Below are 27,684 nucleotides of genomic sequence, written 5' to 3' on the forward strand. Positions count from 1 at the left end.
ATATTAATATTTTCGGGTGTAATCTATCCGTATATTAAGAGTTCACTAAAAGCAGCTTTAGCGAATCCGTCCGTCCGTTCGATATGACAGATTTCCTTCATTTCTGTTTTATTCTCTCCGGAATTACCTGCCGGTGAATCATGAGACACTGATAGGTCTCCAAGTTCAGCCAACTTTGAGTAGTCATAAAATCAATTCGTTAAATGATCACCCCAATAATTGCTGGTGAAGGCTTACCCTACCCCGCAATACATTCTATAGTTAACTGGTTGCTAAGCGACTAACACTTTCCATAAAAACCCCCATTGTAAAGGGCAGGCAAAACAATATGACTGCGACAGGCATATCAAGACGGGTTATGTGACATTGATGAGGAATGGTGCGGAGCAGCACGAGTCCTCTAGTCGATACTTAAAATGAATAGATATATGCTGAGGATCTTTATGATTCTCTACAGTGGTTGCCTTTGTATCCCGCAGTCCGATGTTCCAGCACCCGTCAGAGCTTCTCGATCTGGTTACGAAATGACGATAATGGTGCCATTTGGCATTGACAATGGCTCACTGGGGATACCAGGTTCTTATATTTAAAGTGATATTCTAGACCCAACCTATCATCTCTCATAAATACGGTACTTATATCGGAAATGCCCTATATAAGGAGGAGATCGAGGTAAGTGTAACTTTTATTACAACGGCTTTCATTAAACTAACGTCGTCTGGAAAATCCGGCTCTTCATACCCAGCTTGGCAATATGCTGTTAAGTACATTGAGAGCAGATCACTGGTATTTGGAATCAAATATTATACCCTACAAGCGCACACACTCATTATCACAGGGGACACAAACGGCCTACTCTGTTGACGGCTTGTCCCCTTAAGCTCAGCTGAATGCTTGCAGCGAGTATTTTCTCCGTAAACCATGTTTTGTGTACATTTCTGTGGACGTGCTCAAAGAGAATTCATCCTGAGATGTGCTCTTGTTAGATCTCCAGCAGGATATGAAACCGAGAGGTAAAAGGAGAAGTTCGTTTTAAAAATATCGTTCTTAAAGAGGAAGTACAAATGCTCAAAATTCAAGACAAATTATTTGGAATACATTCACCTTTATTACATCATGTAAAGGGGTTTGGGACAACTTGTCTACTTGGCTCAGACGGTTAAGGCGCTGGCCTTCTAACCCCAACTTGGCAGGTTCGATCCTGGCTCAGTCCGGTGGTATTTGAAGGTGCTCAAATACGACAGCCCCGTGTCGGTAGATTTACTGGCACGTTAAAGAACTCCTGCGGGACTAAATTCCGGCACCTCGGCGTCTCCGAAGACCTTAAAAGTAGTTAGTGGGACGTAAAACAAATAACATTATTATTATTATTGTAATTAAATCATTAACTAAACAGTTAATTGGTCCATATTTAACCCTCTCATGCATTAGTATATTTTTTAGACAAAAAATATTTCAGAGCTCCTACACCTTACTGGTCAAGAGTGAAGTTGAGCAGACTCAGGCTATCTTATCCATAAACTGGAAGTAACGGATATGAAAGTATCGGAAGTGATTGCTGACGGACCGTTGGGAACATAGCAGATGAAGATGCAAAATTAACTGATTGACGAATCTGTATGTGTAAGCCGGCTTCTGTGGTGGAGTCATGTGAGGTGAATGGAGGAAGATATTTTACCTAGGAGAATAATGGATTCGGCCATGGAAGATAAGTACAGGGAGACTGTGTTGACTCACTTTTTAACGATGAAATGATAAAAGGTCTTAACCGAGCGAGTGGCTGCGTGGTTTGGGTTACGTACCTGTCACTTGCATTCGGGAGATGGTGGACTCAAACCCCACTGTCGGCAGCCCTGAAAATGGTTTTTCTGTGGTTTCCCAGTTTCACGTTAGGAAAATGTTGGGACTGTACCTTAATTAAATCCATAGCCACTTTCTTCCTCCCCCTGTGGCTAGGGGTGGTAGAATAACACCCACGGTAAACCCTGCCTGTTGTTGGAGGCGAATAAAATGGCCCCAGGTGCTCTGAACTCGGAAGCGTGGGTTGGCGACCATGGGACCCTTGCTTTCACTTACTTGTGCCAGGTTCCTCGCTTTTATCTGTCCTATCCTACCTCCCTTCGTCAACTCTTGTTCTTTTCGACCCCGGCGGTATTAGGTTTGCGAATCCTAGGTAGTATTTCATTTTCACGCCCTTCGTGGCCCTTGTTTTCCTTTGGCCGATACCATCATTTTTCGAAGTGTCAGATACCCTCAATTTTTCTCTCTGGTTAATGTTAATAGAAGATGGTTGTCTAGTTGTTCTTCCTCTTAAAACAATTATCACCACCACCTCCTGACTTCCTTCCCAGTCCTTGCCCTTTCGTATTCCATCGCTGCCATAAGACCTATCTGTGTCTGTGCGACGTAAAGCAAATTGAAATAAAAAGTGTGGGACTGAACAAAGCCACAGAACTAGTTTACAATTAAAGAACCTAGGTAAGTAGTCATTCTTCTTCTCCTTCCTAGCCTTATCCTAGCACTAGATGTGATTTAGTTTTACAGCTCTTTGCCTTTCATACGCCAACCTCATGTGAAGGGATGTATTCACTATCGCGTGTTTCTGTGATTCGTGTGTGTATATGAAGAGGGGTCTATTAAAACAAGCACGAACCCCAGTATCCGAGCCGAAGGAATTTACCAGAGGCGCTTAAAAATTGAGCCTAGTATTTCTGAACCGATGGTTGCTGCGCTGACCATTCGGTTAAGGCTGTGTTACACCACCAGGTGCCGTTCATTTATTTCCGTCACTAAGTGAAAGAGCTAGAAGGATACTTCACAGTTATAAACGTATAGGGGTATGCTGTTTTATATTACAGTATATAGAAAATGGAAACCTCGGGTTCGTTAACCACGAACCTACTACGCTGACGTAGCAGGGGGAGAGGTGATACTCCCACGTGGCGCGTCGCAGGTGGCGGATAGGGAGGTCCAAACCGGCTTGTCGGCGGACTTGAGGGAAATAAAATACCTCTCGCGGACGAAACACACAACCCCCTGAGGGTTGGGGACGCAGACGAAGAATACACCCATGGTATCCCCTGCCTGTCGTAAGAGGTGACCGAAAGGGGGGACCAAGGGATGATTGTCTTAGAACCATGAAACTACTTGTGATTAGTACCACCACGCGGGGAACACCATGGGTCGCTTTTACTTGCGCGTAGTACCACTATGTTAAGTACCAAATAGGTTTGTGATTAGTAGCAGTAGAGTACGTTGGCGGCTTCTACAGTACCTGTGATTCGTACCCCTATATGAGCAACACCATGGGATGAGCGTTACCATGGTTCTGCCTTGCCTATGCTTAGTACCCACTATGTGAGGAACACCTCGGGATAGTGCGGGTCCCTGTGGTTAGTCCACTTTTGTGAGGGACGTCATAGGTTTGCGTTGCCTGTAAATAGCGCCGCAGTGTGCGAAACACCATAGGTCTGTATTCCTTGTGCGAATTTCATTATCTGTGAGTAGTGCCATACTGTGTGGAATGCCGCGAGTCTAATCTACTTTTGATTAGTACCGCAACATGACAAATACCATGGTTCTACTTTCCTAACGATAAGTACCATTATGAGGCGCCGATGACTTGGATTTTGGTCCCCTTTGGACTAAAAGCGTTATCGATTCAGTATTATGCTATAGACGCAGTCCCTTGGTCGGTAATACTACTGTGTCACGTCAGTTTCTGTGAATGCGAGACATTGCGGGTCGGATTCACTGATTGTTTTAAATTCATATCCATCCATTCATTCTTTGTCCTCACGTTTTGAATTCTGGTCAGTGGATGATTTTGGACTTTTAATTTGTCATTTCATTTCGTCTCATTTCGTATCCTGCCCGCATGTACGTCACTCCAGCCCGGCCGCACTGGCCTAGCCTCAACGGGCGCCCAGCTGAGCACCTCTGCTCTAAATCCCTCTCTTCCCTTCAAAGTGTGTGCGCTCTCTTGCTCCACTGTGACGTCTGCTTGTTACGTAAGCTGCCCACATGTACGTCACGTCAGCCCGGCCGCCCTGGGCTAGCCTCAAAGGGCGACCAGCTGAGCACCTCTGCTCTAAATCCATCCCTTCCCTGCAAAGTGTGTGCGCTCTCCTGCTTCACTGTGACGTCTGCTTGTTACGTAAGCTGCCCACATTTTACGTCACGCCAGCCCGGCCGCACTAGGCTAGTCTCAACGGGCGCCCAGCTGAGCACCTCTGCTCTAAATCCCTCCCTTCCCTGCAAAGTCTGTGCGCTCTCTTGCTTCACTGTGCCGTATGCTTGTCACGTACGTTGCCCACATTTACGTCACGCCAGCCCGGCTGCCCTGGGCTAGCCTGAACGGGTGCCCAGCTGAGCACCTCTGCTCTACATCCCTCCCTTCCCTGCAAAGTGTGTGCGCTCTCTTGCTTCACTGTGACGTATGCTTGTTACGTAAGCTGCCCACATTTACGTCACGTCAGCCCGGCCGCCCTGGGCTAGCCTCAACGGGTGCCCAGCTGAGCACCTCTGCTCTAAATCCCTCCCTTCCCTGCAAAGTGTGTGCGCTCTCTTGCTTCATTGTGATGTATGCTTGTCACGTAAGTTGCCCACATTTACGTCACGCCAGCCCGGCCGCCCTGGGCTAGCCTCAGCGGGTGCCTAGCTGAGCACTTCTGTTCTAGAAGGGCTCGCAAGGGGTAATCACTCACTGTTTTACTTTGTGCGAGTGTCCAATATTAACAGTCCCCCGAACACCAGAATGAGTTTGCGTATGGTTATAGCAACATGGCTTGCACTTGTGCAATATATCGTAATTTATGATCACTAGGTAGGTTCTATGATCAATAAAACCTGCGCACTTGTTCTATCTGAAAAATAATTGTTTAAATTCACACATGAAATAAACTAGTGGTGACTTTCCACTTGAAACGAAACTCTAAGTTCGAAGTTTCTTGAATCTATGGTGGCTTTCCACAAAAATTGGAGAAAAAATACTGAGAGCTGAATGAGATTCATGCAGTCTGCTTGCAATGAAATAATAAATTTTGTAATGCACACTTCGCCACTGGTTTTTGAGAGGCCGATAGAATAATTAAGACTGAAATTCCTTATGAAAATACTCCACGACCTTACGTCGGCATTGGGTGTGATGTCCGAAATAATTCTACTATTCTACTGCACTCATTGATGGCTAGTATCTATGAGCAACGTTTGAGTCAGTAAATGCTATTCGCTACACGAAATAATGTAAAGTCACTTCATTGGAAATGTTCAAGTTTATTTTATTCGTCTTTATTAAATAATTCAAAACTCCGTTTGGAATATTAAGTCTATCACTCGTGCGCTGTTCAAAGTCAAAGCTCATCAGAATTTGAAATAATTAAACCTTGAGGAAAGTTGTAACAGTTCCATCACACGAGGATGCGAGTACCAGTTCGACTCTCTACACTAAAAGCACAAGTTCGAAGACAAATTTCACTCGTAAAATTGACGAGTTCAAAGTAAAGCTCACTCACGGAAGTACAAGTCCGTTGTCGACTCTAAGGCGCCGTTCACACTAAGATAAGTGATATATAGTAAGGAATATATTGCAACGATATATTGCTAGGAAGGTTCATGACACTGGGCGATAAATCGGCGCGATCTTGGCGATAAAAATTTGGTGGGAACACAATTCTCACTACATCAGTTACAAATATGAGTTCAAGTGAGGAAGTCGTTCTAGTGGCTTATTGGTTCAGGCGTAGGATGAGAAGAAAACGGAAATACTGAGTACATCCCTACAATCTTACCAACCTGCACCATAGCTCGGCTGTTGTTTCTCGAAAGCTGTCTCAACATGAATTAAAATTCAGGGAGTTTTATCGAATGAATCCTGAAAACTTTCATTTTCTGAAAAGCCTGGTGTCACGAACCCTTGAAAAAAAGATACACCCTTCAGGAAGGCCATTTCGTCAGATAAAAAACTTCTGATTACTATAAGGTAAGTAGATATGAATATAAAATGCAGTGTCAATAAAATTTAGCAGTTTTAATTTGATAATATTTTACATTTTTTTTACAAATTGTACCAGTCAGTTCCACTGTATTAATGAAAGGTATTACAGAATTGTCTTCTTCTTCCTGTCATGTTCACAGCTCGAAATATCGTACGATACTAATCGCTGAAGAGACTAGCAAGCTGCACTTCGAGAGATATGTCACTTGCGATATGTTGTGCATCGCGCAGCTGTGAACTTTTTTTTTGCCTCCCTTTAGATTTCAAGTATCTGTCTGTGCGTGTCGCGTATCGTATATCGCTTATGATATATCACTTACCTTATATCGTCTTAGTGTTGTGACTTTCCCTCTTGGAGAACAATAATTGAACGAGAAATGCAACCATGCAAGCTAAGAGCGCCAATCTTTAAGTTGATGACTTAAAGATAAAAATTTATAATCAAGCTTGGACGGACTCTTATCACGGGGGGGGGGGTGATAGTGCACTAATCATTAAGCAGGAGAATTAGAAATCAAAAGGCTAATTAAGGTAGATTGATTAAAGTAAACTAGGAAAATACTATTTATTATATTGAATATAAATGACGACGGTTTAACGAGAACTGAATTTAAAATAGGAAATGAATTTAACAAAAAGTTGAATGACTCTACTTCGCGAAAACTTGCAATATTTTTAACTCGCTTGCTCACCATGTAGTCTTGTTCTGCTGGTCCTTGGAAAGCTTCCATCCTTGTAGCTGGGACATCACCGGTCGTCTTTGAGATATCTTCATCTGCAGCTAAGTACCATTCCTGCTTTGCAAATTGCATCAACCACTAATTGGATGATGGCTTTGAAACTATCACTCCCTGTTATGCTCTATCCCATATATTGGAGATGAGCCCTAAGTCATAGTTAGAAAAACCTCCTTGGGTGATGTGGAGAGGATACTCAATTAATAATCCTTCCAACTTTACTGAAAATGTGCACTGAAGTTTCATTTCTATCTAGTTTAATACTACCTATTGTCTTAGACTGGTATAAACTGGTCTAATACAGAGCTGTTCGTACTTCCTAATGAGAGTGGATATACACCCATCATTCAGAAATTCCTAAGTACCACGTCGTGGTAACGAAGTAATGAATGTAGAAGTGATAAACTGTCACACTGGTCCACTATGGTACAACAACCATAAGACAAGTTATCAGACCTAAAGCGAAATACAAGATAGAAGAATCAAGAAGAATCCCGAAGATGATGCCAAGAGCTCCAACACGCCCTTTTATAACCTTTTCTGGCTCTAATTACAGGTCGCTACACGTGGTCCAATCAGTTGACACGTCTCTCCCCACTCCAGATATTAGAGTTGATGGGTCCCAACCAAGATATCAACTGTTCTTCTATTAGCCCTTTCACTCAGTATCCATGGCAACATGACGCTCCTTTGAAAATATAGGCGGTGATCAGTTTGAATTATTCTGGTCGAAATACAGTAGCTTTCGTTACAACGCTTGAACACGTGCTCGCTTTTCCCAGAATTTGATGTCTAAATTTGTCCTTCCTTCTTCCTCGGTGATGTGGCAAGATAGAGGAAAATCTACTGCAAGTTAAATTTAAACGAATGTCGCAAGACTCTAAGTTAATATTAGGATATTCAGCCCTCGTTTACAAGTCGTAGTTACAAAGTAATGAAATGATAGTGAGCAAATGATTAAACATGAATTATAATAAAATTACATACCAAGATAAATATCATGACGTTAAATTCCTGAATTAATTACACATAATAAAATTAACATAATTACACTGTGACGTCTGGAACGTTACAGTGTGAACGCGGCCTAACTCGTTCCGAAGTAAAATTTATTCATGGAAAAAACAAGTCCATCGTCACTGACGATATTCACAGTTCACTTCGAAGTTAATATCTTACTTCGCTCGGGCATTTAGTGAATAGCGTGGCGCTACTCTTATCTCTCCGCTTCTCTAACCAGGGCTCGAGAATAGAGAACGCGTCCTGGAGGTAGTCTTTCAACTTACGTGCCTGCCACGAGACAGAGGATATCGCCGTGTCATACGCGTATAAATGCAATTGCGTATGCGTTGGTTTTTGGCATGTCTGACATAAAAATCGTGAAAATCGTGGGTGAGATAAGACTGCCTTGGGGGACTCCCGCCTCTATAGGGCAGAGCCGTGCCAACTTGCACCTGAAATTTTCTGTCGTCTAGATAGCTCGTCAGTAACTGTAGTACGTAGGGGGTGTAGGCCCGAGCAACTGGCTTGTATACCTCCACCGTGCTTGCGTCATCCTATGACCGAAGTATCTATTACCTGGCATAGCTATGCTATCCCCGGATGGAACATGTGGAGACATTTGAAAACTGGTCGACACGGTATAGAGTTACTCTTACGTTGATATCTTGATCATTAGGGAAGGTGGTAAAATTTTCCATCGTAGAAACATCGAGAATGTTGGTGACGTTGCTTGTCCTTGGCAGCTCACTGCAAAGCTCCAAATTGTGATTACAACAGGTTGCCTATCCGCTCCCTGTCAGACTTAATCGTCGTTCGAGAGGTGACCTGACAGCTACTAGCTCTGTGACACTTTGAAATTATGCGGGGCATAAACCTTTAAGAAATACATCAATGTACGGGTGTTCCTGGCATAGTATACATTTTCATTACAACTGAATCTGTGGTTTTGATGGTACTACATGGAATAATATTGGAACAGGAGCAATCTGATGTGTAGTGCCGTCTTAAATGATGGCTTCGTTACAAATTGCCCTAAATGCTGCTTGTCACTTCCCTGACATCGTAGAATTGCGAAACTTCCTTGTCAGCGTGTGTATTGGACGAATGTATATTACAGACTGAGACAAGAATTTTTATTTACGTAATCTCATAGCACGGGTTTTGTGGTATTCCGTCTCGTCCTTGACTGTTTTCCACCTGACAAGCGGAGTTCCATCTGGTGGAAACACTTAAACACAGACATGTACGGGCGTGGTTAACCAGAACAGCCCATGAGCTGCCAACACCAGTGCGCTAGCGATGAGCTTCGGACTGGCAATAACAACCCATACGGTCACGAAAGGTTTTCAGTCATGTATATTCTGTAAAAACAAACATTTCTTTTTAATACGTTTATTAAATTAAGATTATATTGGAAGCTTTATGTAGCCTACATGGCTAAGTTAATCATGCAGTATTTACAAAATTCTGTGCAGTTTTAACCCATTATTATCATTATTTGCTTTACGTCGCATCGACATAGATAGGTCTTAAGGCGACGATAGGATAGGAAAGGGCTAGGAGTGGGAAGGAAGCGGCCGTGGCCTTAATTAAGGTACAGCCCCAACATTTGCCTGGTGTGAAAATGGGAAACCACGGAAATCCATCTTCAGGGCTGCCTACAGTGGGGTTCGAACGCACTATCTCCCGGATGAAAGCTCACAGCAGCGCGCCCCTAACCTCACGGCCCACTCGCCCGTTAGTTTTACCCCATATCTGTCTTGCGTTTTCATTGAGAAACAAAAAGAACAAAAAGAAATGTGTTATACTTGTTTGCACTTTACACGCAATCGCTATACAAAACACTTTCTGTGTGTTGTTTTAAATTAGAAATCAAATAAAATACAACAGAAACATTCTTAGACAAATAACAGTATTCCAGTGACAGCAGTACATGCAATGCTACTGTATCATTTCGGAGTACTGAAACGCGAAGAACCGAGCTGCAGTCGCTTAAGTGCGGCCAGTATCCAGTATTCGGGAGATAGTGGGTTCGAACCCCACTGTCGGCAGCCCTGCAGATTGTTTTCCGTGGTTTCCCATTTTCACACCAGGCAAATGCTGGGGCTGTACCTTAATTAAGGCCACGGCCGCTTCCTTTCCACTCCTAGGCCTTTCCTATCCAATCGTCGCCATAAGATCTATCTGTGTCGGTGCGACGTAAAGCAACTAGGAAAAAAAAAAGAAACGCGAAGAGAACAAAGTTGCCGATCTTTCTTTCTTGTCACTTACCTGAAAAGAAGTCCGTAATTGAGAGGTCAATTTACGTCCAGGGTAAATGAAGTCGGTGTCCATTTTACGGAAGTAATTTCACTTGGCATTCCCTATACCAGTTGCCGGGGATTTTATACCATTGTTATTGAATGGATGTAGCCTGCTAAATGAGGTGTCCGAAACCAGAGGTTTTACTGTAGTTGTTTGTATACTTTTCCGTTTTTCCTGAAGATAGACTATACCTGGGTACAAATTTTAGATTTATCTAACTTTATATTCGTTGATTTGTAGCAAAATAGAGCTAAACCCACTGCTCTAATAGCCAATCGCTTTGTGATACTCATCGTTCAGATGTTGAGGCACATGGCATGCTGTCTTGTGGTGCATATCCTGAGTCTGCATTTCCCCTGAAATTTTCGTCAGTCACTCAAGATAACGTTGTGCTTTATTTGTAGTCTTGGGGCGCCTGTTTTTTAATCTCAGGCCATCATCATTACAATTACACTCTGTGCTATAAAACAGAATGATCCTCGTGAGACTGCAAGTTTCTCTCTCGGATATACTTACCTTCCTCGTTCTTTTATATAGCCCAGGAAGGTTAATTCTGGACTTGTATAATAGATTAGTTGTACAACTCCCTTCTTCTAGGCCTAATGTTCTTATTAGTAAAACATTTTCGGACAACTTCTGACATCTCCATTAGCCTGTAATGCCCGGTACAAGATCTGGTAGCGTTGATTTTGTGTGTGACCCGCTGTTGCGCCGGGAGCGATGCTTGGACAATTCTACTGTAACTGACGAGCCCGCTGCCACACTGAGCAAAATGCTGGAGATTTCACGATTGAATAAGCCCAAACAGGCTTAATATTTTCAGTTTTTATTGATGTAATATTCTTAACACTTGAAGCCTTACTGGTTGTAACTTTTTGGATATTAATCCTAAATGTGTTATTAAAATGACTGTCCACTAGTCAAAGGTGTATTGAACTACGACAGGAAATAGTGTGTGGTAGTACTGTCTCAATCATCTACAGAACCTCAGAATTCCTCTGAAATTGTCTGACTGAACATACGTAGATCGGTAAAAGCTTTGATTGGGTGGAGGAGTGTGAATCTGAATTTTTAATTTGATTATAAAGATTATTCGTCCAAGTCAGTATCATTATTTATTCAAGGAGTTGTGACATATTTGGTTTGTGAGTTTAAATATTATCTGAAAACTTTAGGTAGATTCTCTGGTCGTGTGCATTCAGGTAGGCTAATTATTTTGGCATATGATTTAGTTACGTATCCTGAAACTTGAAACTAGTGATCGGCTTACCATGAGAGCAGTCTGTGAATAGGCATAAATGAAATAAACATAAATAATTTGATTTTGCAATCGACTTTTAATTGGTTTAATTTTATTCACATTTTATGTACATAGTTTTTAATCACTCGGTAATACATCAGTTTTATAGAACACGTCTGTAAGGAATGCCACATAAAGCACATGCAATAAGTTCACTTGATGAACGGCGGAAATTCGTATTCACCCCGTCACAAGCCTGTCTCCCGAAAGCCGTTTAGTGTCGCTGTTTCTACTGCCTGTCTCCACGGAATGGTAAAATGTACATTTCACTTCGTCAACGGCAGGAGCTCGTGTGCATCCTTCCATGACCCTTGCACCTGGAAGCCGTTGAGTGTAACGGTGCGCCGTCGACCAATGGATCCTGAGGAGCGAAGATATTCCGATACTGCTGAAACAAGACCGTTAAAAATGTTATTAAAAATTATGTTGGATTTTTCTTTAAGAAGTTGAGTCTATTTTAATTAGAAGCATAATCACAACCGATGGTGTTCGTGATTTCAAGGGTAAATGGGAATATGATAACTAGTCCTTCTTAATATGAAGACGAAGGATTATGACTCTACAAATATTGTGGTTATCGAGTATAGAAGAGGCAGGACTAAGAAAAGAGGGAAGATGAAGAAAACTGTCGTGCGTGAGCAGTATTAGCATTCTATGTACTCTGTGAACTATAAATTTGTTCTTGGTTAAATTTTACACGTAATAAACTTCATATTGGAGCCCGTATTGTCAAAGTATCAACTTGTGAAAATTTGGATTGTATAATTCCACCTTTACAATACTGCAAGTGTCTTTATTGAAAAGACTACATTAAATTACATTCATGATACATGTTTCGTCCTCCTATGGGACATCTTCAGTCACAAATACAAAACATTAAAAATAAGGCGAGGACACGTTGAATTGAGTAGATAAAAAGTCTTAGTATCATGTGACGCGGCGTGGTGGCGTCTTGTCAATCATCAATATTAAAAATAGTGAGGCGTGAACACGATGTGAAACATGAAGTCCAATAAAATCATAAGTTAAAAATGTTGTTCAAAACGTCGAATTGTCAAATGTAAAACACAGTAAGTGGCTGTGCGAATAAAATTATGTGGCTATTATACAAAAATATTGTTGAGGTGATGCCACATTACAACAGCTTTCTTGATCAGGAGGTGGAGTTATACTGGTGATGATTGACAAGACGCCACCACGCCGCGTCACATGATACTAAGACTTTTTATCTACTCAATTCAACGTGTCCTCGCCTTATTTTTAATGTTTTGTATTTGTGACTGAAGATGTCCCATAGGAGGACGAAACATGTATCATGAATGTAATTTAATGTAGTCTTTTCAATAAAGACACTTGCAGTATTGTAAAGGTGGAATTATACAATCCAAATTTTCACAAGTTGGTTAAATTTTATTAAGAAATCAAATATACAAGTGGTCTTACATATGCCAGTATTGTCCAGCTATCTTTTAAGTGAGAGAATGTACCCTTTTATATTAAATTATCTGCATCATAGTGAATGCATTCATCTACACATCTATTATTCGGCGTAGCCTTGATTAGAAAAAAGGGAGATGTCGCGTCTGTACTTGTACATGCATGCACACATCGCAGCCATTACCATTAAACCATCTTTACTCTCACAGTCGCCAGCCCTGAAGATTGTTTTCTGTGGTTTTTCCCATTTTCACACCAGGTAAATGCTGGGGCTGAACTTTAATTAAGGTCGCGGCTGCTTCTTTCCCAGTCCTAGCTCTTTCTTATCTCGTCGTCGCCAAAAGACCTAACTGAGTTGGCGCGACGTTAAAACACTTGGAAATAAACTTTTCTGTAAGTGGAATTATTCCATCTTCCGTATTGTTGTTGTATTTTAACAGTGCTGACAGTATATTTTTGGTGCTTTTCCGCCTATTTTTTTTTGTATCACCGATAGTACACGAAGGTCTGCAGAAATGCCGTGCATGTACAGACGCGATATCTCCCTTTTTTCTAATCAAGGCTTCGCCGAATAATAGCCCAGTACGTCCCACTAACTAGTTTTACGGTTTAGGGAGACGCAGAGGTGCCTAAATTTAGTCTCGCGGGAGTTCTTTTACGTCCCAGTAAATCTACCGACACGAGACTGGCTTATTGGAGTACCTTCAAATACCACCGGACTGAGCCAGGGTCGAACCTGCGAAGTTGGGTTCAGAAGGCCAGTACCTCAACCGTCTTAGCCACTCATCTCGGCCCAGTTCTCTTTAAGGGCGTTAATTCGTCTGGTAATCAAAAACGGAGAGATCTGTACACTCCTCAAGTTTTCCCGCCATTATTGTTGTTTTCGGGAGTTATTTCTCGCCGTACATCCCATATTATTGCTACCAGGCGCGACCCATATTCACTGCGGTTAACAGTATGACTCCTCCTGGAACAGGGCCTCCTCTTTTTCCGGACATTGTAGCCTTCTCTCTTGAGTCCGGGAGCAGTTTTTAGTAATTCTCCATTTGAGAGTATATTTATTTCAATTGCCATATTCTGGCGGTTTGCTTTCAAAGCGATTTTGTGTTTAGAAATGCTGCCGTAATATGATATGCCAATAAGATCTACACGTCTGAGTATATTCTAGTAAGTTTTTTTTTAAAGAAGTGCATCTAAAAATATGGTTAAACACGCTAAACAATTGTTAAATGATCTTTTCCCATTAAATGAATAACCATTTTTCCATGTTCAGATGATTTCCCCTAGGCATGGTCTCAAAGGTAGTATGTGTAATTTGAAATGAGATGTTATGAAATTAAATCAATGTACACTACAGTTGTAGTACGTTCAGCTTTTATTTTCTATGTTCCTACGTTTTTTCTTGAATGTCCTACATTTTAAGGCCCCATGCACCCTTTTGTATTTACTACATCTGGCCTTCTTGACCTGATGTCGTGTGACAAGAACTGCATTGCCCACTAAATATGCTGAAGGAGGAGGCGGGCCTCTTAGACGGTGACGCCGTCTTTTAGGCCAGGAGATGTTCGGAGAAGGTGAGGAGGTTGACGGCCATGGCCTACACTAGGAACTGTCCCGGCATTAGCCTTAGTGCAGTAGAATGGAAAACCATTCTCAGAACAGCCCCTCTCCGTCTCCCGAGTAGAGAGGCTTAGAGCTACGGTAGAGCAGTGGCCACCCGGCTTCTGCTCGGTTGGTAGTTCGCAGTGCAGAGCTTTTCTGACCACGGACCAGTCGTGACCACTGGTAGGCCGAAGCCTACATGCAACCGCCGACCAAGGCAGAGAGGCACGAATCAGTATGAAGGCGTGTACTGCCGGTGATACATAATGGCCTACGAGAACGACGTGTGTGTATCATAGGTAGTGCACGCTGGCGCTAACGTGTTAAAATCCACCTAAGATGAAACATTAAATCTTATCGTATCAGCTCTATTGGCTTGCTGCTCCGTCGTGTGGACACCGCTCGCCGGTAAGGAGATTTCAGTTCACTAGACAAAATCCTCTTCCAGTTTCCTAGGTCTCGTCTCCTTGTGGATAGATAACAACAGACCAGACGAGAAAATTACTGCGCATGTCTCATATCCTTGATAATTGGATTTGCGAACGTCTACAAGCAGTCTTTTGTAATATGTTGTGCATAATCAGCTTATGCATCTTGGACTTGTCATTTTTTTTTAGCAAAAGTAACGCGGTCCGTGTCGTCTAAAAATATCCGAATCTCAAAATATCCGAATTCCAGAGACCGGTTTAACGAGCCTGTTTGCTACCTGGACAACGAATCTCAAAATATCCGAATTTCCAATGGTGGTACTGTTTTAAAACACCCTGCATGTATACAGTATTATTTCAATAACACGAAGTAATGGAAAAAGGTTCAATGTTAACATCAGCCGGGCTGCATGCTTGCTTTCTTCTAAAAATATTATTTCAATCTTCAGGCGGTCCTGCCGTAAAGCCTTGCACAAACATACAGTATACGACAAGGGTCGGTAGACCCACGGGCGCCACGAATCCGCGCAAAGTTAGGCTTAGTTTCATTTTATAAATGCAGCTATTGCTTTGACATATATGTACAACCTTGGTTATTTACTAAGTTTACTATGAAAATATTTATAATTTATTCTTCAGAATGTTGCCACAGGTTTCAATGGTGGTGGTAATAATAATAATAATAATAATAATAATAATAATAATAATAATAATAATAATAATAATAATAATAATAATAATAATAATAATTTTTCGTTCCATTGAACTACTTTTACGGTTTTTGGAGACGCAGAGGTGCCGGAATTATTTCCCGCGGTAGTTCTTCAATGTGCCAGTAAATCTACTGACACGAGGCTGACGTTTTAGAGAACCCTCGAATACCACCGGACTGAGCCGCGATCGAAGTCGCCGACTTGAGCTCAGAAGACCAACGCTCTACCGACTGAACTACCCAGCCCGGCTCACAGGTTTCAGTCCATTTTTAAGACATAAGATATTTTTTCTAAAAGAAATAGACGAACCTCAGAGATTCATATCCATCCTGGCTATTTGAAAATCAGAAGTTTCAGCTTTTTCTTCCAAACTAGATACGAACTGCTTGAAACAGGGATGTCTTTTTATCAGACTGTTGAACATAGAATTCCATCCTTCAATGGCTTTGTTTGTTCTGTATCTTTTTCTATGACTGTTCCACAGCTCAAGTTCAGCCACTGGTTGACAAAGTAGTCGAAATCTTCAAAATAAAATGAATAAAAATAAAAATTAGCTCTCACTGGAGCGAAGTACGCACACAGACCTGGTGAACTTAAAAATTGTTTGTTTCTAAAATCCTTGTCACCTATCCTGCTACCTACAATTCTAGGATATTTTGAAAATCATTAGCTTATTTATTTCTACTAACATATTTCTTGCGGATATTTTGAGACTGATTTCTGTCAATTTCCTGTTCGGATATTTTGAGACTGCACCACTCTTGACATATCCCCTCACTTACGTAATGTCCGGCTTCATGGATAAATGAATACCGTGCTGGTCTTTGGTCCAGGGAGTCCCGGATTCGATTCTCGGGGAGGTGTAGGATTCTAACCTTCATTGGTTAATTACGATGGTCCAGGGGCTGGGTGTATGTGTGCCGTCTTCAGCATTAGAATTCATCACACGTATGGCCCCATCCTCACAGACGCGCAGATCGCCTATACGGCGTCAACTCGAAAGACCTGTACCAGACTTATTATTATTATTATTATTATTATTATTATTATTATTATTATTATTATTATTATTATTATTATTATTTATGTAAGTTGCTTTATTTCTCTCATACCCCCCAACATATTCTAGGTATGTTGCTGCCGCAAGCGTGGGATACCACCAGACTCCGATTTACTTCCACATAATTATCCCAGTCCCCTCTCTTTCGTATTCTGTCTCCCTTGATCAGCTCTGTTTCTCATCGCATGGTGTAAGGTTTCTGAGGCCTTGGGAGTCTTTCATCTTCTTGCTCTGCCTGTCTTTTCTTTAGCCTGTATCCGTATTCTGGAGAGGTTATAAAGACGTTATCTTCGTGTTTTCGTTGGATGTAAGAGTTCATGTTTCTTTCTTTTTTTTTTGTTTCTTTTATTAATTTGATAGTTCTGTAAAGTTTAAGCATATTTGTAACGATATTTAAAATTATCTTCATTCAGTTCCCAAGTTTATATTACTTTTCCCAAGTTTATATTTCTTTTATACTTCCTAACAAACCTCTATTTATAGTTCAGATTTTCAATGAAACATTTTTTAAAGAAATGATTAATATTATTTGTGTTCCCCATTTATTCAGAGTTACAGGCACACGGATATTGTTTGCGACTCCCGTGTATACCAATAGTACTCATCTGTTAACTACAAATCTTCGATATTCTTCTCTAACGTCTACTTTATACATTTCTCTCCAATTTTGTGAATAGTTTGTTTTCCTTCATTTATTCTTGATAGCTGTTTATCGTCGCACTTTATGGATATATATTTGGAGATGCTGGGATAGGACATTTCGTGTGGCTATAGTAGCCTAGGGAGACGCTCCTACGTGGTGGAGCGGCGTTTGCCGTGTGTTGCAAACTGCGTGGTATGATGGAGGACGATAGTGTTGAGAGTTGCAAAATTGTTCAAGAAGCACGAACACACAATCCGTGAATCAAGGAAATTAACTGTTCACAATTAAACTTGCACGGCCCGACCGGGAATCGAACCCGCGGCACCGAAGCCAACATGCTGACTAGTCGGATTCGGAGCCAGACAGGATAAGACGAAAATGGTGGAAGTCATGGCCTAGATTATGTTGCTCGGTTTGACAATGGTAAACTACGGAAAACCATCTCAGTCTCCTGATGGTGGGGTTCTAACCCGCCGTATCTCGATAAAAGATTACAGCATCATAACCCTTGCCATGTACGCAACTGACTTGATTTCTCCAACTTTGACGTCAGTTCTATCTAATACACTTAAACCTCAGCAGCTCACGAACAGCCTGCACTAATGAGGTCGGCGAATTCGATCTAGCCACAGCTTGCCATTTATTAAAGGCTGATGAACTATTTCCTTTCCTTACACCGTTAATTCTTTAATATTTACTCCTTTTCTCACAGATGCCTTATGTATATTACGTGGAGCGATGAACAGGCTCAGGCTACATTCTTTGTAACTTTTTGGCGGAGTTGGGAAGGGACTTAGTAAAAGTAATTCAATTACTTGTAACGATTACATTTTTAGTAATTTTTGCTCGTCGTTACTTTTCATAAAATGCCATTTTTACTCGTAATTTACTTCTGAAAATAAAATTGTAATCGTTAAATGTCAGTAATCGTTATACTCTAGTAATCGATATACTTATATATCGCATCGAGAGCATGGCAACTTCAGAGCCCCGGCACTCGCAAGGCATCGCATCAAGGGTATTATATTCCAGGATACGACGCGCACTCGTTCATTCACTCGCAGGTTGTCGTGGTTGAGATTTAGGTAATCGTGTACTACGTGGTCGAGATGGTGGTGGTAATGATTATTGTTTTAAGAGGAAGTGCAACTGTGCAACCACCTTCTAGTAACACTAATCGGAATGTCTGAGACTTCGAAAAATGAAGCTATCGACAAATGAAAGGCAAGGACCACGCGGGCCGTGAAAATCTGAAACATTCCCGAAGCCTCGGAAACCAAATATTGTCGAGGTCGGGAAAGAATAATAGTTGACCAGGGAAGGTCAGATAGGAAATACGAAACCGAGGATACTGACGCAAGTAAGTGGAAATAACGGAACCGTGGTCGCCAACCCACGCTCCCAAAGTATATTCTTCAGCTGAATACTGTTCTGCTGTGTGGCTGAATAGTTCCTATACTCATCTGGTCGATGCCCAGCTGCGCCATACAATGAGAATCATATCTGGCACCCTGCACTCCACTCCTGTACAGTGGCTACCCGTACTGAGCCACATTCAGCCTCCTCACATCAGACGACAAAATGCCCTTGTCAGATTATGGACTAAGGTGATGATGAACAGCTCACTTCCCATCCACCAGGATACAGAAGAAAACGCCGTTGCGAGACTGAAATCCCGGAAACCTGCCTGGAAGACGGCCAGGGAACTAACTGACATACATTTTAGACCTGACGAAGCATGGAAGGAAGAATGGGCCAGATTACACCCACATGGTCTAATCAACATTGATGACCCAACAGCAAAACCTCCAGGGTTCAACTTCCCACGCACCATCTGGACTAGATTAAACAGGATACGCTGCAGCATTGGAAGAACTGCTTCTGCACTACACCAGTGTGGGTGGTTGGAGTCTCCTTCCTGCAGCTGTGGTGCTGAAGTGCAAACCATCAGCCACATCGTGAAAGAATGTCCTCTACGAGCATTCACTGGGCCTATGGAGGAGCTACATCAAGTAACCCCTACGGCACTCATTTGGCTGGAAGGACTTGACATCAGCTTGTGATGAAATCTCAGAACCTGCAGTTGTGTGTGTATATATATATATGTGTGTGTGTGTGTGTGTGTGTTTCTCCTAGTTAGTCTGTAAATACTCTATATCCATGTATATAAATATGTTTATATTTTTCTAATAACACTTATATGTAAAATACATTTCAAACGATTGTCAAATGAAGCATCATACGCTAAATAAATAAATAAATAAATAAATACATACATACATAAATAAATAAATAAATAACCTCTTAGTCGCCTTTTACGGTGGGTGTTATGCTACCGTCCCCACCCACAGAAGTTACGTGGTGGAGAATGGAGCCGGGATAAACATGTAACGGTGAAGGGGTTGAAGCAAGTCCATTCTCGTATTTTGAATAAATATTTTGAATTAGTTATGCTGAAAATAATGAAAACACGAAAAAGACACGCAAATGTTGCATGCTTGCAGTCATTTTGAAAGTCTAACGAGTCTCACCCAGTAATGACAGCCACTTAATATCTCTATGCTAAAGAACACAAAAAGGAGTAATGTATTTTTCCTTGCAAACTTCGGTATCATTCCATCCCCATGTGAAAAAAGTCAGTGATTCCCTAAAAACTCGCGTTCTGTGAAGTAACTGTATCCGTAATTGAGTATTTTTTTTTTCTCAGGTAACTGTAATTGAGCCCAGTTACTTTATTTTGGTACTTCTCCCATCACTGGTAGCCAACGGCCGTAGCCGTGTTGAAACACCGGATCCCGTGAGATCTCCGAAGTTAAGCAACATTGGGCGTGGTCAGGAGTTGGATGGGTTGCCACGCGCTGTTGTGGGGTAAGGGAATGGAGGAGCGGAAAGGAACTGGCCACCCTACCGCACGTAAACTCCGACTCAGGAACACCTCTGCGGAGGTTCGGACCTGCCTTCGGACAGAATAACCCTTACCTTGCCATCACTGATTATTGATCATTCTATGTACTGTTCGGAAATACAGTAGTTTACCTTGTATGGCTGCCGTTATTGCGTCTGCTGTGCTGTGTTCTTGTCTCATTAGATTTAAAGAGTTACTTTTCTTCATGTCTTTTCTGTACACCCTGTGGCCACATCCAGCTATTTCCAAGGTTGAGCTCTGGCTATTTGTCGTGAAGTACCACACTGACGTTTACTGCTTAGCATTCGACTGAGGGAAAATCTGCTTCTGATGAGACCATGGTATGATGTCTTTCCTAGAATAATGAAAGATGTCATAAAAATACGATTTATTGGTATCACGTCGAGGTTAGCTGGTTGTTAGTTTTGTTATGATACTGTAGCTCATGCCTTCAGATATGCGTGTTAGTAATATTCCTTCCCTCTCTACCATTTACTGAAAATCAGTCACTAAACACAGAACATGCCATATGTGTTAATTTGGCAGGCTCGTTACTTGGTCTGAGATAATATCCTCGCAAATTTAAACATCAAACTGATATAATTAAAGTTAGTGGGAAATCATTTTAAGAATCGACAAATAACTTAAAGGTAACAGTAGTATGAGTTTGATAATAATAATAATAATAATAATAATAATAATAATCGTAATCACAATTTAACGGTAATGAGTCATGATAGTCACAGTTTAAATGAAGAGCAACTAGATGGCCATATGCGGAGTCAAGGCGCAAACAAAGCCACAACATTGCACCAGGCTGAGTATGTTAGGTTTACGCAATATAATCGTACAGTTCGTTTGTCGTTCATTGTTTATTCCTAAACCGGCTTTTATGTTGGGCTACAGTATTTCTATGAGTACAGGTAGTAGTCAAAAGAGCATTTAGCTAACACGTGTCAAAATAATTTATTGTATTTCCTCACCATATTCTATTGCACCGAATAGAACGAGACATTAGGCACAATAATACTGTTAAAAGTTTAAATATTTTTGGGAACACGCCCCTTCACTAGTTGTAACTGACAAGGAAACCCTTCCATATGCAAGTCTCCGATCTGATTGAGATTAGCTACAGGAATGCTTTATTCAGCCATATCAAAATTAGATGTCCAGTCTTATATTTAGCACCTGATTTTGGGGTGTCAAAGTTCGCTCATTTAAGCACCACGTAGGCTACAGGAGTGAGCTGCAGGAAGTAGGTAGAGCCGGAGCGGCCGGCCATTTCATGTGTCACGCTCTCACTCTTTCTCTCTCGTACACACATTATTCCGCCACCTCTACCCGCCTCCCTCAGCTCACTCCTGTCTCCTCCTCCTTTGACACACCAGAACAGGTGCTAAATGTACGACTGGACATCTAATTAGAATAAAGCATTCCTACTGAAGTCATTGTACCAAATCTCAATCAGATCGGAGACTTACAGTTGGAAGGGTTTCCTTGTGAGAGCCGTGGAAGCGGCTGCTACGTTGTACCTTCCGTCACCGTCCTCCTTTACCTGCCTGACCTGGAGCGCTGCTCATTGAGGTGAATTGTTCCGCCTTTGTTTTAAACGCACTTTGTATGTACCTGAATTGTGCATTTCTCGATCGTCATGTTCGTCATCGTTACATTCAAATCTTTGTACCTGAGTTGTGCGTTTAAATGTAACATTTCTCTATCCTTATATTCATTATCATTACTTTCAAACATTTAACGCATCCTAGCAGCATTCGAGCCGCATTGGTAGCTACGGTTTTTCCTGTTCTCTTCCCTTGCCCGTCACATGACAAGCGTTTGAAAAAAGGAACGAGAATAGAGCCTCTTCTCCTCGCCAAATACACTATAACCCACCCCATCATGGAACTTACAACGAAACTGTGTCCACTCGAACTAATTCCTAACGCAGTCCTCGGCCACTGTATAATCTCCTCTCGAGGACTCTGTATTTCTGTCCATACTCAATCTAATCTCCTTATTTTGTAAGGAGGCCAATGCAACGTAGACGAACGCTCAACAGCCTCGCTATTAATTACAGTGTCCAACTCTGGCAACAGAGGTATGTTTTGCGTTTTAATGTTTAGTCGCATGCGTTTTAACAATGGGTTAAATGAAGATTTCATTTTCACTGTAGTACTTGCAAGTAAATCAGTTATTCATACTTATTCTTGTATTTACTTAGTTATTCAGTTATTCATGCTATAGATTAACGTCGCTTTCTATTTTAAAATATGTAACCAGCTGATTCTAACTTCGACTCCTGTATTAACATCTACTTACCATCACATGTGTACGAATGCATGAGGAACACTACGCTCAGAGCTGAGAGCTGGATTGATTTTTTTTCACCGTTTCTGAGCCCTATCCGTTTACTCCTGTGTGTGGAGGTAATAGAATAATGCCCACGGTATCCCCTATCTGTCATAACAGGTGACTAAAAGGGGCCCCAGGCGTTCCCAACTTGGCAGCGTGGCTTGGCGACCACAGGGTCCTCGCATTGCCTCCACTTACTTGTACCAGGCTGCTCACTTTCATCTATCCTATCTGAACTCCCTTGGTCGACTCTTGTTCTTTTCTGACCCCACTGGTTTTAGCACCGAGGCCTAAGGAGTATTTCATTTTCACACACTTCGTCTTTAATTGGCCGATACCGTCATTTTTCGAAGTGTCGGACCCCTTCTATTTTTTCCCTCTGATCTACGACGTTGGCAGGTTTTTCATAACCTGGTGCTTGTTGTTTAAAGGTCCTGACATCTAGGTCATCGGCCAGACTTCTTCATAACCTTCATCTTTTCTGACATGTTAATAATAATAATAATAATAATAATAATAATAATAATAATAATAATAATAATAATATCATTTTCTTCACGAAGTCAGTTGAAATAGAAAATGGAAAAATAATATTTTTTTAGAAAAATCCAGAGATCACTGAAAGTGGAGAAAAGTGAGTTGAAACATAGCAAAATTGAAACACCTCTACGAAGCTGATGAAAGGAAATGCCAGAGTTAGGTCTTTCGACCACGTAATGAAGATGGAGAAAACACTCATTAAATGAATGTTCAACCATGTCTACGGTTTAGTAAGAAAGACTATCGGTGAGCCCAAGAGGAAAGTAAAGACGTGGAGGAGATTGTGGATAACGTAGGAAGAATGTCTGACAGACCACTATTACATAATTTTAAGTGTTTCCAGGAGAAAGAGAGAAAAAAAGAAGGAAACCGAGAGAGTTCGCAGTGCGATTGGGGTCGCGTAGCTGTGAGGAAATCCCACCGTCGGCAGCCCTGAAGGTAGTTTTCCGTGGTTTCCCATTTTCACACCAGGAAAATGCTGGGGCGGTATCTCAATTAAGCCAACGGCAGCTCCCTTTCCAATCCTAGCCCTTGCCCATCCTTGCATCGCCGAAAATATTCGATATATTAGTGCGACGTTAAACCACGAGGAAAAATAAAGAATAGGAAACAGAAAAGGTCCAGACAGTTAAAATGTGTAATGATTATTAGGCAATGGAGAAGGTGGAGTATTGGCGTGAGTTATAATAATCAGTCAGTCAGTCAGTCAATCAATCAATCAATCAATCAATCAATCAATCAATCAATACTGATCTGCGTTTAGGGCAGTCGCCAGGTGGCAGATTCTCTATCTGTTGTTTTCCTAGCCTTTTGTCAAATTATTTCAAAGAAATTGGAAATTTATTTAACATCTCCCTTGGTAAATTATTCCAATCCATAACTCCCCTTCGTATAAATGAATATTTGCCCCAATTTGTCCTCTTGAATTCCAACTTTATCTTCATATTGTTATATTTCCTATTTTTTACGATGCCACTCAAACTTATTCGTCTACTAATGTCATTCCACGCAATCTCTCCGCAGACAGCTCGTCTTCTTTCTCAATTCTTCCCAGCCCAAACTTTGCAACATTTTGGTAACGCTTCTCTTTTGTCGGAAATCACCCAGAGCAAATCAAGCTGCTTTTCTTTGGATTTTTTCCAGTTCTTGAATCAAGTAATCCTGGTGAGGGTCCCATACACCGGAACCATACTCTAGTTGGGGTCTTACCAGAGACTTAGATGCCCTCTGCTTTACATCCTTACTACAACCAGAGATCTGTACACTTTATTTACAATCCCATTTATGTGATTACCCCAATGAAGATCTTTCCTTATATTAACACCTAGATACTTACAATGATCCCCAAAAGGAACTTTCACCCCATCAAGGCAGTAATTAAAATTGAGAGGACTTTTCCTCTTTGTGAAACTCACAACCTGACTTTTAATCCCGTTTATCAATTCTTTGATATTAAAGAACGAAATTGTAATTACAGACCGAATGAAAATATGTATTCTGAATCTTTTTAAAAATATTTAATGTATTTAATTACACTAATGCTCCATTTCATTTGCATTATTAACTTATCTTTTGACAAGCTACTTCGAAGAATGAAACAAATCTGTTTTATTCATCTTCTAATTAAAGTTACGTCATATCCAGCCTTCAATTACAATACACACTGAATAAGTGTTCATGACTGAGAGTTAGGGAATTGACAACTCCAATCACAGCAGTTCTTCACTTTCTCCATCACTTAATAATCACAACAGGTATTTTGACTCTCTGGAAATCAATATGGACAATTAGGCCTAAGCCATCGGGAAGAAAATTGGGTGATAAATATTTAACTGCATGATCCTATGTCCGCCTCCATGGCTGAATGGTTAGCGTCCTGGCCTTTGGTCACAGGGTCCTGGGTTCGATTCCCGGCAGGGTTGGGAATTTTAACCATCATTGGTTAATTTCGCTGGCACAGGGGCTGGGTGTATGTGTCGTCTTCATCATCATTTCATCGTCATCATGACGCGCAGGTCGCCTACGGTAGTCAAATCTAAAGACCTGCACCTGGCAAGCCGAACATGTCCTCGGACACTCCCGGCACTAAAAGCCATACGCCATTTCAGCATGATCCTGTAGGACGTTTACTGTGCAGATACCCAGTCTACTGCTGGCCGGTCTGCCTTAAATTAGGAAAAAGCCCTTTTCATCATCCGCTGATGTTGCTCGTACGTCAGAACGAAGTCAGGAATTTATTGTCAGTCACGGGGATAGATGACGTAAGGTGAGGGGTTTTCTGGGGAACTTGTTTTTTTTTTATATTTTTTTTTTAATGCAGTAAACATTCTGACTGCTCGTGTATTTTTCATATCGAGATTCTTTCAAGAAGTTTCACGACATTGAGGAGGTCTCCAGACAAGCATCCCATTGTGCGTTCTGGCCCCACTTCGCTCAATGTGGTTCGTTCAATATTTCCGCGAACTTCTGTGTAATCCAAACGTAGACTCTGTTTTAGACACACTTGCAGACAAGATTTAGAATATAAGTGGCTGTCTGGTTGTGTAGTTATTAATCCACTTTACATCCTGTCTAGTTTTGGTAATCGACCCCTTTACGTTGTGTGCAATAGTGAATTATCGGGCCTGGATTTTGATATAGTAATAGGTTCGAATGCAAATATAAACGACTAGCAGGTGTTGTCTTCCTCGCACTACTGTTGTGTAAGAACATATAGTAGCGGTTCTAAAACGCCGCACCCATAATGTTTGTGCAAATTTGCCCATGGAACTGGATAGGTCGCTGACTGAGTACCTTTAAGTAAATACATATTTATCAGAATTTTGCATAAAATTTCGGACCTACGCGGTTTGGGTCACACAGCTATGAGCTGCATTAGGGATATGTTGGGTTCGATCCCTATTGTCGGCAGCCATTAAGATAGTTGTCCGTGGTTACCCATTTTAACACCAGACAAATGCTGAACCTATACCTTAATTGAGGTATGATCGCTTTCTTCTCAGTCTTAGCCCTGTCCTATACCATCGTCACCGTAAGACTTGTCCGTGTCGGTGCGACCTAAAACCTATAGCGAAAAAAACAAACAAGAAGTAAGTTATGTATGTGATGCCTTTGGAAGCCTGCATAGTTGGTCAAGGATGATATTGGTGCCGTTGGGCGTGAATTATAACAATTTCGTAAAGGATCACAACTTGCGAAACTTCCTCGGAACTCCCTTGTTACAAACACATCTCTTTCATATTTTCTGACCAACTTACCTTTCTAGATCGTGTTAGCTTAGTGTTGTTACCGGCTTCACGACAAGGTAATCGTGGTTAGTATTGTGAAATCTGCGAAATACGAAGTCACGTGGCTGTGATTTGTTTTCCACGTAAAATTATGTATTCTACAGCTTGTGATCACGATATCCACGGTCTGTAAGTCTCACAGCTTCTCCATTTCCAGCCTTTAAGACCACTTCTACCCTTTGTTAATGCACTCGTCTTCTGTGTCGTAGGTTATGGGATCGAATCTTGGTGAATTTGGTTGGCATTCAAGAGTGAAATGCGGGAATCCCTTGTAAGTAGATTTACTGGCGCATTAAAGAATCTCTTTTCAGGACAATGGTACGGTCCATCGTCTAAAACATGTTTTTTTTTCTAGTTGCTTTACGTCGCACCGACACAGATGGGTCTTATGGCGACGATGAGCCAGGAAAGGTCTAGGAATGGTAAGGAAGCGGCCGTGGTCTTAATTAAGGTACAGCCCCAGCATTTTCCTGGTGTGAAAATGGGAAAACACGGAAAACCATCTTAAGGGCTGCCGACAGTGGGGTTCGAACCCACTATCTTCCGGATGCGAGCTCGCAGGTGCGTGCTCCTAACCGCACGGCCAACTCGCCCGGTCTAAAACAATTTAAGAATCATTAAGCACACATCATCGTCATTTCATTCATCTACACTTTAGTGCTTTTCCTTATTCTTCAAGGTTTCTCGCCTGCTTATCTGAGCACTTAAAATATTGGTCCGTTATTATTTAATTGCCATTTTAGGTAGAAGTTAATAAGGGAAATGGAAGTGAGGAATATTAGATACATAGGATATATCCCAAAACACAACGCCGTGTTCAATAATATCGGGGAGGGGAAGGCACAAAGGAAGAAGGAAAGAGGCAGACCTCGGAAATCCTACCTGATTGATGTACAAAGAACGGGATACATGTACTACGCCACATTTGCTGAGGATAGACAGGAATAGTTGTATCGACAAGGCGTGGTCTTCACAACATAATGATGAGTTTCAGTTATAATGGCATTTCCCTTCAAACAACCTTGACCTCAGAAATATCTTGGGACTGATTCCGAAAATTAGAAACGTTCGGCAAAATGAAAGCAAAGGCATCTTCGTACAGGCGTTGGAGGAGCCTTCCACATCGACGCTAAGTGCGATAGAGTGGTTCGTTCTATGCCCAGCCGCTCTACCCCCACGAATTAACCGGGTACAAATTTCTGATACAGGTTAAGTAAACCTCAAGATAATGTCCAACTGTAGAAGTGGAAGTCCCGTTCTAAATGTTTCGACTTCATGACAGCAAATCAAATCATGTCATCTGGGTGAACGTAGCACGCCATCTCCCTTCTAAAGTTCATTCAGGCTGTTTGTTTAATTGTTAATAAAATTTTCGCTTCTCT

The 27,684-nt window shown here is 41.5% G+C and overlaps 2 protein-coding genes across 4 annotated transcripts in view; one reads left to right on the plus strand and one right to left on the minus strand.

Annotated features, from left to right (window-relative positions):
- fry (Protein furry) overlaps window positions 1–27,684 on the plus strand; it is a 1,574,680-nt gene that overhangs the window by 652,692 nt on the left and 894,304 nt on the right. The gene's annotated exons all lie outside the window — the stretch shown is intronic.
- Window positions 11,412–27,684, minus strand: part of LOC136873967 (nociceptin receptor) — a 192,961-nt gene continuing 176,688 nt past the window's right edge. Inside the window, exons 3-4 of one of the 2 annotated variants that reach the window (XR_011018273.1) lie at window positions 20,258–20,481; window positions 11,610–11,726 (exon numbers count right to left, since the gene is read on the minus strand). Coding sequence is in view for 1 of the 2 variants with exons in the window: in XM_068227611.1 (XP_068083712.1) it covers window positions 11,605–11,726 (122 nt within the window). In the remaining variant the exon portion in view is untranslated. Of the gene's footprint in view, window positions 11,727–20,257; window positions 20,482–27,684 lie in introns of both variants that reach the window. The other variant, XM_068227611.1, reaches the window with a different exon arrangement.

This window comes from Anabrus simplex, chromosome 5 (genome assembly GCF_040414725.1).
Source record: "Anabrus simplex isolate iqAnaSimp1 chromosome 5, ASM4041472v1, whole genome shotgun sequence".
Lineage (NCBI taxonomy): Eukaryota > Metazoa > Arthropoda > Insecta > Orthoptera > Tettigoniidae > Anabrus > Anabrus simplex.